The sequence below is a fragment of the Salpingoeca rosetta genome (genome assembly GCF_000188695.1).
Source record: "Salpingoeca rosetta unplaced genomic scaffold supercont1.2, whole genome shotgun sequence".
NCBI lineage: Eukaryota > Choanoflagellata > Craspedida > Salpingoecidae > Salpingoeca > Salpingoeca rosetta.
Genome location: NW_004754932.1, coordinates 1,093,343 through 1,102,567, shown reverse-complemented (window position 1 = coordinate 1,102,567; position 9,225 = coordinate 1,093,343). Strand labels below are relative to the sequence as shown.

Below are 9,225 nucleotides of genomic sequence, written 5' to 3'. Positions count from 1 at the left end.
ACACACACACACACACACACACACACACACACACGCCGTCCCCAACGCACTGACGTCACATTTGATGTTCATTGGCTGAAACACCGACGAGAAGCCAAGCTCCTGCAGTTGCAGCTGCAGCACCTGAGGCAGGTGCTGGTGGAACTCGTGCATGTGCAACACATCATCAAACGTGTCAAAGAAGATGCCATCAAACTGGGGCAGGTCTCCAACCACGTCCTGCCACCTGAGGAACATGGTGTAGAAGTTGAGGCGTGGGGTGAGGAATGGGCGATGGTTGGTGTTGGCGATGACGACGACGACGACGACGACAGCCGCGGTGAGCTGTGGCCAATGGAATACGCACCGCTTTCTGCAGTGCTGCTGCATGTCACAGGCGTGTAGCTCTGCGAACATACTCACGCACAAACAGAAACACACAAACAAAACACACTTGCACGCACACATCCACATACACCTACACACATGCCTGCCCCACACCTTGCGTGGATGACCTTGACGCCTGGGCGCTTGTCCCACCCGTCTGCAATCATCTTCTTGTACACGTCCGGGTGTGCCTCGATGATGGTGTGTGTGCGTGGGCTGTGCGCCTGAATCGCAGTGTCCACAAGTCCAAGCCCAAACCCAACATTCAGCACATCCCCCTGCGTCCGGCACATGAGCTCAGCGTGCGCCTGTGTGTGTGTGTGTGTGTGTGTGTGTGTGTGTGTGTGTGTGTGTGTGTGTGTGTGTGTGTGTGTGTGTGTGTGTGTGTGTGTGTGTGTGTGTGTGTGTGTGTGTGTGTGTGTGTGTGTGTGTGTAAGGAGGTACATGTGAGAGATGCGGGTGAGTGTATTTGTGTGTGCCGTGGCGCACGCGTGTGTGCGCTGCAATGCTGCAGCGTTGTGAGGTGTGCTGTTTATGCTGCACATGTCGCCCAAAGCATAGCAGAGCAAGAGCCACTGTCATAATCACCGAACCAGCACCCAACCACTGACGCACAAAAGCAGCACATGGCAGATGAAAGCGTCTCGTTCGCATGCGTCGCTCGCACCTCCATCAGTGGTTTCTCCCACATCATCATGACGCCGCGCTTTTCATCGTCAATCAAGTCCCCTTCCTTGTACCTGTCATCACAATACAAGGGGGAGGTCATCTGTTGGTGCAATAGCACGAAAGGATGCGGACAAGCTGAACGAAAAATACAATGGTTTCGTCGAGCACAACTGGAATGGCTGCGACGATATGAACATGTGCTGTAGTGTGTGTGTGCGTGTGTATGTGTGCGTTTGTTTGTGTGTGTATGTACGTGTGTATGTGTGTGTGTATGTGTGTGTGTGTTTGTGTGTGTGTGTGTGTTTGTTTGTGTGTGTGTGCGTTTGTTTGTGTGTGCACATGTGTGGTAGGTACTGACTCGACTGGGCGGGAGATGTACCCCTGGTTGTTTTCGCTCGCTTGGGCCGTCACAAGCTGCGACTTCTTCTCCATGGCAGCGAACAACATCTCAGCGCTCACACCGGCGTTCACTTTACAACGGCACAAGATAGGTACACGTGAGTGAGGTACAGCGTCGTCAACGTTGTTCAACTGCCCCTGCATGGCAAGCGCAACATACGACGCATGCCTATGCATACACATGCACGCAGGGGCGCACACTGTCCTTCTGTCTGCCTTTCTGTCTGCCTTTCAATCAACACACCGAGCGCAACACACGTTCTTGTCAACGTACGGATGCGGTTAGCAATGTCGTGGTGCTCGTTCTGAAACGCGTACTGGCCTGCGCATTTCCCCCTGCGGTCGAGGGCGTTCCAAGGCGCGCCGCGTTCCAACAGCATCACAACCACATCCTCGTGGCCGTGCTCAGCAGCGAGCATCAGTGCGCTTTTACCCTGGTCCTCCTCCTGGAAACTGACATCAGCACCGCGGCGAATCAAATCCCGCACCTGATCGGTGGAGTACATTGGATTGAATGAAGGGTGCATTCGCGTGCATGCGCGCGTATGTGAGCGAGACTGTGGCAAACAAAGTGCATACACACACACACAAACAAACAAAACAAAAAAAACATGCACATGTGCACACACACATGCACACACACATGCACGCAGAGAAAGACGCATAATGCATCAGCACACCACACACACATGCACACACACATACACACACATACACACACAAAACCTTGTCGGGGCTGCCGTCCCGTGCAGCAGCGAGCAGTTCCTGGTTCAAGCCATCGTCATCAGCATCGTCGTTGTCCTTGTGGCTCTGCAACTCACCACCACCATCCACGTGCTGCGCTTGCTGCGCTGCATCTTCCCCAGCAACCTGCTGCTGCTTGTCCTCCTCTTTCCTAGACGCCATCTTTTCGTGTGTCGTGCTGTCGTGTGTGTTCTTGCAATTGGCAAAACGGTACCTTTGTCGTGATATGCAATTTGCAAACGACAACACCCACCAACGACGATGAGTGGCGTACCAAAGTTCACGGACAAGCAGCTCAAGGAGTTTCGCATGGCCTTTGGTGCGTGGTGCGTGTGTGTCTGTGTCAGTCTGTGCATGCATGTGTGTGTGCATGTGTGTGCGTGTGTGTGTGTGTGTCTGTGTGTGTGTGTGTCTGTGTGTGTGTCTGTGTGTGTGTCTGTGTGTGTGTGTGTGTGTGTGTGTGTCGATGCGTGAGAGAAGCAGTTGTTATCTCTCTCGCACCCTCTCTCTTCCCCCACCCCCACCTCTCTCGATCCATCTCTGTCCCACGTACTCACACTCGCGTGCGATGTTCGCTCGACACTGTTCATGTGTGCATTAGACACATTTGACAAGGATGCAGATGGCAAAGTAGACTCGGATTCGTGTTGCCGTGCAATGCGCGCATGCGGAATCCCGCTCACCGTGAAGGAAGTGCAGGTGCGCCAACACCACCACCTTTCAACCCCCAGCCTTGCTCGTGTCTTTGTTTTTGCTGCCCATGAACCACATCATGAACGTGCGTATGTGTGTGTGTGTGTGTATGTGTGCGTGTGTGTGCGTGAGTGCATCTGCTTGTATCTGCCTCTCTGTCTCTCCTTTTCTCTGTGTCTGTTCCTTCCCTCTTCTTCCTCAATTACCCACTTCCACCCTCACACGCACACTTGCAAATGCAAACGCGTGTGTAGGAGATCACAACGGACCTTGACTTGTACTCGGACAGTGAAATCAACTGGGATGGTTTCCTTGCGTTATTGGAACAGCACTGGAAGCCCATCCCAACTAAGGAGGAGCTCGTCAAGGCGTTTCAAAGGGTATCGAGCATGTGTACTTGCGCTGTGTGTCTGTCGTTGTGTGTGTCGATGTGTGTGTGTGTTTGTTTGTTTGTTTGTTTGTTAGTTTGTTTGTGTGTGTGTGTGTGTGTGTGTGTGTGTGTGTGTGTGTGTGTGTGTGTGTGTGTGTGTGTGTGCGTGTGTGTGTGTCGATGTGCGGGTGGGTGTATGTTGACCTGTTTGCCAGCGTGATTGCTCTTCGAGCGCCACAACTGCCCATGTATTCCCTTCCCTGCGCCCAACACGCACGCTCATATGCCTGTGCTCCGCTTACTCGCGGCCTTTGGTGTTGTGTCATTGTACAGATTGACACGGATGGCAGCGGCTCTTTGTCTGCAACCGAGCTGAAGCGATACCTCACCAACATTGGTGACCCTCTCAGCGAAGACGAAGTGTGTGTGTGTGTGTTCGTGATTGTGTGTTCGTGATTGTGTGTTCGTGATTGTGTGTGTGCGAGAGAGAGAGAGAGAGAGAGAGAGAGAGAGAGAGAGAGAGAGAGAGAGAGAGAGAGACAGTGTGTGTGTGCACTTCTGCCTTCGCTTTGACCCTCTGCCATACAATTCTCACACTGCCCCCCTCTCTCTCCTCCCTCTTCCGCTCTCGTCTTCCACTCTCCACCTTTTCCATTCCCATGTCACCGCCTCACGCCACCAACACGCCCCCCCCCCCCCTTCCCATCACACAGTTCAAAGAGCTGCTGAAGGACGTGGACCAGGACGGTGATGGAGAAGTGTCGTTCAAGGAGTTTGTGGACCTCATGACATCTGGTGTCACATACAAGGACTATTGAGCAGATGGCAGGAAACCGCGCGTGCTCTTCCTGTGCTTTTCACTCTGTTGTTGCTCCCACTGCTGCCGCTGTCGTTGCAGCAGCAGCAGTTGCTCAGGAGAACCTGTGTCGTGTCGCTTGCCATCCACATCCTCACATTTGTGCCATGTCTCCGCTGCATTTCTTCTTTGCTTCTATGTTACCTTTCCTTATCTGCAGCAGCTTGCGCCTTTGCTTACACTTGCTTTTCTTCCTTGCCCTATGCATTGTGATGCTTGCATGTGTGTACATGTGGAGACGTGCCCTCACCATCCCCCGCATGATGCTGCAGCCGTGTGCTGAGCATTGCCGCCGCTTGTTTTGCTGTGTATGGCCGCGTGATGCGACGCGTGCAACAAACAACTCTCTTGGGCACCCCAATACAAAAATAAAACGTGAACCCACATGGGTGGGTCCTGAAGCTTTCATCACAGCATTAGCATGGAAGCAAAGAAACGCCAGCCCAACAAACAAACAAACACAAACAAACAAACAAACAAACAAACAAACAGACGAATTGGAATCAGGTGTTATTCTGCCGCTGCTGCTGCAAGAGAGCGATAATGCGGGCGCTGTCGCGCTGCAGTGCGCCCACCTTCTCCGCCAGGCTCTCCTGCACCCCGTGCACCTGCGCCTCCATGGCCGCCAGTCGCACCGCCAGCTCGTCCACGCGCGCCTTCACGTCTGCAGCAGACGCCCGCGACTGCGTCTTCATCTCCATCTTGAGCATGGTCAGCATGCCCTGCCACTGCTGCCCGGGCGTGCTCTCGCCAACCCCCGTGCTCTTGGGCACGAGCACGTGCAGCCACTTTGGAAACAGCTTGGGGTCGCTCTTCTCTGCCGGCGACAGGAACAGCTCGCGTTCGCGCAGGTAGCGTGCGCGCAGCAGCTGGAACTCAATGTCTGCGCGGTCCTGGATGCGCTCGTACGAGTCCGACATGAGCGCAATCAGCAGGTTCAGCAGCACAACGGGGACCAGCACCATGGAGATGACAAACAGGATGCGCAGCAGCACGGCATAGGTGCCGCCAAAGGTGTCCAGCTCAAACTCCGCCAGCAGCAGCATGTTGAACATGATCAGCAGGCCGTTGGCCGGGTCGCCGAGCCCGTCCAAGGGCACCGTCTTGTCATCCAGCAGCAGCAGCCGGAACGACGTCCACGCGGCGACAATGCTGATGCCGAGGACCACCAGGAAGTAGCGCATGTCAAAGCAGATGGCCAGGATCATGCGCACAAGCGGGCCGGTCGTCTTGAACGCTTGCAGGTGGTAGAGGATGCCAAACCAGCGGAGGTACGACGCAATCGCCAGCACGGCGCGCGCGTGCTGCCACCCGCCCAGGTAAGTGGCCAGCACCACAAAGGCAAGGACAATGTTGAGGGAGTCAAGCCAGTTCCAGAAGTCGCGCCAGTGCCCGCGCAGGTACCGCCACTCCAGCATCTCGTGTTTGGCCTCGGAGGCGGCGTACAGCCCCAGCACAAGCACCATGATCACCGACACCACATCTGTTGCCGAGGCCTTGCTGGACAGCAGCTGCGACACGTCGTTGCCTTGCAGATCGACAACAAACGTGAGCACGGTGATGAAGACGACGGAGAGCAGGTACCAGTTGGCCTCGTTCCTGAACTTGCGTCGCCCATATGTCTCCCACTTGAAGCGGACGACTGCGCGCGCAATGTAGTTGCCAAACAGCTCTGCCCGCCCGGCCTCCACCAGCGTGTCCAGCAGGCACGTGCCGTCAGGGAGCGTCGAAGCCGCGTATGGTACGGGCACGACGCGCGCCTCCGTGAGCACGGTGTGGTTCGACTGCGTCTCCAGTGCTTCGAGCTCCCCCGATGCCCGCAGCGACTGCCACAGGCCGGCGTTCTCGACGGGGCACTCGTCGCCCACCACAATCATGCGCGATGTCGGGAGCCGCGTGGCGCGGTGGTCGTAGCCGACGTCAGCACCGGACAGGACGAGGCCAAGGTTTCGCAGGAACGCCGCGGCAACCTGGGGGAACTCGCGAATCAGCAGCATGAGGTCCTGCGTGAAGCCGTGATGCAGGCTGAGCAGGGACAGCTCCCAGGGGTAGTGGTCGGCCGGGTTGGCCTTGCCGCGGTCCTGTGCCCGCGCGGCGTCTGCAATCTTCGCCGTCACCATCGACAGCACCTCCACGTCCTTGGCGTGCGTGATGGCCGCGTGCAGCATGGAGGGCTGGCGCTCGAGACTGAGCACGGGCACCGTTGGGATGGACAGCATGCATGCAAGCACGTCCAAACGCCTGCTGTCGCTCGCCGCCCATGCCAGCGGGCTCAGCCCCGTCTTCATCCCGCGCCGCCCCCCGCGACGGTGCCGTCGCTTCTGCAGCTGGTGTTGATGCTGGTGTTGCTGGTGGTGCTGGTGGTGTTGCTGGTGAGGATGCACGAGCGCGGACTTGGACGTGGTGCGGTCCACACTCTCACCGCTCTCGCTCTCACCAAAGCCACCAAAATCATCAGCACCATCCCCATCCTCATCACCGCCATCACCATCCCCAGTACTGGACGCGCTCTCGTGCAGGGTGGACAGCTGTTGTTGCTGCTGGCCCTTGCGTGTGCGATGGCGCTGGAGTTGTTGCGCATGCAGCTGCTGTGACGAGCGCGGTGCATCATCTGCTGTCACCACGGCACCACCACCGTTGCGCGTGTGCACTGCGCCCTGCGCGTGCGGGTCGCTGCCATCTGGCATGGTGCACTCGAGCGTGGACGGGAACGCAGTCAGGCAGCGCTGCAGTGCATTCAGCCGGCGTGCCGGGTTCTCGTTGAAGCGGTCGTGCGCAATCGTGCCTGTCAGCGCAAACGTCGGCATGTGCGGCAGGTCCGTGCAGCGCTCCGGCGCCAGCATGGACCCCATTGGCCACACCCGCAGCGTTTTGTCGTGTGTGCCGCCGGCCGACACGATAAACTGCATGTCTGGGCTCACGGCCACGGCGTTGACCTTGTCGGTGTGGCCCTCCAGCGAGCAGATGCACACAGCGCCACCGCCGCTGCTGATCAGGCCGTTGCTGCCGTGTGCATGCGATGTGGAGGAAGAAGGAAAGTTGGGAGAGAGGGGGGAGGAGGCATGGGAGGAGGAGGAGGAGGAGGAGGAGTGCCCTGCTGCCGTTGTCGTTGCTGCTGCTGTTGCTGCTGTTGCTGTGCTTTCGAGCTGCCACACCTTGACTGTGGCGTCTTCCCCCGCAGAGATGATGTGGCGGTTGTCGCTCGCAACTGTGACGCACGTAACACACCCCTCGTGTCCCGTGAGCACAGCCCTGCACACAACGCGCTCAGGAACAACAACGGCCTCTGGCGGAATGTCCCACAGGCGAATGGTGCCGTCGTCGCCGGCCGAGACCAGCGTGCGCGCGTCGGGCGTGAACGCGAGGTCGCTCACCCCGGCCTCGTCCGCATCAAAGCTGCCGTACGTGTGGGCGTTGAGGGTGAGCAGGACAGACGGCTTGCTCAGGCCGGTCCACAGCATGACAATGCCATCTTCGCTGCCGGATGCGAGCAGGTGTGAGCCGCCCTCCTGCTGCGTGTGCGCCACCGCGTACACGCCGCTGGTGTGGCCGCTGAGCGTGGCCACGCACTTGTGCGCCGCTACGTCCCACACGCGCAGCGTCGTGTCGACGCTGCCAGAGATGAGGTGGCGCGCGCTGCTTGAAGAAGGTGTCGCCGTGCTGGTGGTGGCGGTGGCACTTGTGGTGCTGGTGGCGGTGGCGGTGGCAAATGCGAGGCAGGTGACCGTGGCGGTGTGCCCCTGCAGCACAGCAGCCACGTCGCGGCTGCTGGCGTCCCACACGCGCACGGTGGTGTCGTCGCTGCCTGACGCAAGGTACTTGCCCTCGCTGTCGACAGCGACGGCAAACACGCCGTCCGAGTGGCCGGCGAGCGTGTCTGTGCACATGAGCCGCGGGATGGTGCTGATGCGCAGGGTCTCGTCCGTGCTGCACGACACCACCGACTGCCCATCGGGCATGATGGCCACGCCCTCGATGCTGCGCGCGTGTGTGCCGGCGCTGGTCACCTCTGGCGCGGGCTGCAGGCCCCAGATGCGGATGGTGGCGTCTGTGCCGCCGGAGACGAGGTGGCGGCCCGTTGGGGTGAAGGTGGCGCTGGCCACGACGCCCTTGTGGCCGTAGAAGGTGGCGATGCACGCGCTGGACTCTGCGCTCCACAGGCGCACGGTGCCGTCTGCACCGCAGGAGACGATGGCGTCGTTGCGCGGGGAGAGGGCGGCGCAGTACACGTGCCCGTGGTGTCCCCGGAGGACGCCGATGCAAGTCTGCAGGTCAACGCACCACAGCTTGATGGTGGCGTCCTCGGAGCAGGAGACCAGCAGCTTGCCGTCGCGGGACATGGCCACGCTCTCCACGCTTTTGGTGTGGGCGTGGATGACCGCGGTGCGCTGGCCCGTGTCTGCGCTCCACAGGTGAATGATGCCGTCCTTGTCGCCGGAGCAGATGACCTGGTCGTTGGGGCTGATGGTGAGGCACTCCACGCTCTCCGTGTGCCCGCGCAGGATTGCCGTGCACCTGCCCTTGCGCCAGTCCCAGATGCGCACGGTGAAGTCGAGGCTGCCGGAGACCAGCGCCTCGCCGGTGGACGAAAACATGACCGAGGACACCGGGTTGGCGTGTCCCTTGAGTGTTTGGATGCACTTGTGCGAGCCCAGGCTCCAGACCTTGACGGTGTTGTCACCGCTGCCGGAGGCAATGAAGTTGCCGTCCCGCGACGGCGCCACGCAGGCCACAAAGCTGCCGTGGCCCTCAAACGTGGATGTGCAGCGGTGCGTCTCCAGATTCCACAGCTTGAGTGTGTTGTCGGCGCTGCCCGAGATGACGCACTTGCCATCCGCAGACACCGCCACGGCTCGCACGGGCTTCGTGTGTCCATCACCAACACCACTACGACCACCACCAGCACCACCAGCGTTGAGCGCGCTTCCAGTGGTGTTCGCGTTCGCTCCTCCGCCACCTGCAGCCGCAATCACGCCTGCTTTCACATAGTCTGATTGCAGCTCCTTCAACGTGAGCATCACGTTGCTCGCACTCCGCATCTCACGCATGATGATGGGGTGGTGCGCAGTGGCTCAAAGTGGGTGTGGTCTGGACAACAACACCATGAAATGCGGTGTGGAAGGACTTA

The 9,225-nt window shown here is 59.0% G+C and overlaps 3 protein-coding genes across 3 annotated transcripts in view; 1 reads left to right on the top strand and 2 right to left on the bottom strand.

The window, feature by feature from the left end:
• Positions 1-2,397, bottom strand: part of PTSG_00809 (uncharacterized protein) — a gene marked incomplete at its 3' end in the record, with an annotated part of 2,606 nt that extends 209 nt beyond the window's left edge. Inside the window, exons 1-6 of the mRNA XM_004998221.1 lie at positions 2,161-2,397; positions 1,709-1,922; positions 1,394-1,505; positions 1,034-1,106; positions 481-674; positions 89-226 (exon numbers count right to left, since the gene is read on the bottom strand). Of these exons, the coding sequence (XP_004998278.1) occupies positions 89-226; positions 481-674; positions 1,034-1,106; positions 1,394-1,505; positions 1,709-1,922; positions 2,161-2,340 (911 nt within the window). The 5' untranslated portion in view covers positions 2,341-2,397. The remainder of the gene's footprint in view (positions 1-88; positions 227-480; positions 675-1,033; positions 1,107-1,393; positions 1,506-1,708; positions 1,923-2,160) is intronic.
• PTSG_00808 (uncharacterized protein) lies at positions 2,394-4,505 on the top strand. Its single transcript, XM_004998220.1, has 5 exons — positions 2,394-2,497; positions 2,780-2,877; positions 3,126-3,251; positions 3,575-3,661; positions 3,955-4,505. Exons 1-5 carry the CDS (start codon positions 2,440-2,442, stop codon positions 4,057-4,059), a joined length of 474 nt encoding a protein of 157 aa, XP_004998277.1. The 5' UTR covers positions 2,394-2,439; the 3' UTR covers positions 4,060-4,505.
• On the bottom strand, positions 4,392-9,211 carry PTSG_00807 (serine/Threonine protein kinase). Its single transcript, XM_004998219.1, has one exon. The coding sequence runs from the start codon at positions 9,143-9,145 to the stop codon at positions 4,601-4,603; it is 4,545 nt and encodes a 1,514-aa protein (XP_004998276.1). The 5' UTR covers positions 9,146-9,211; the 3' UTR covers positions 4,392-4,600.
• Positions 9,212-9,225: the final 14 nt, after the last annotated feature.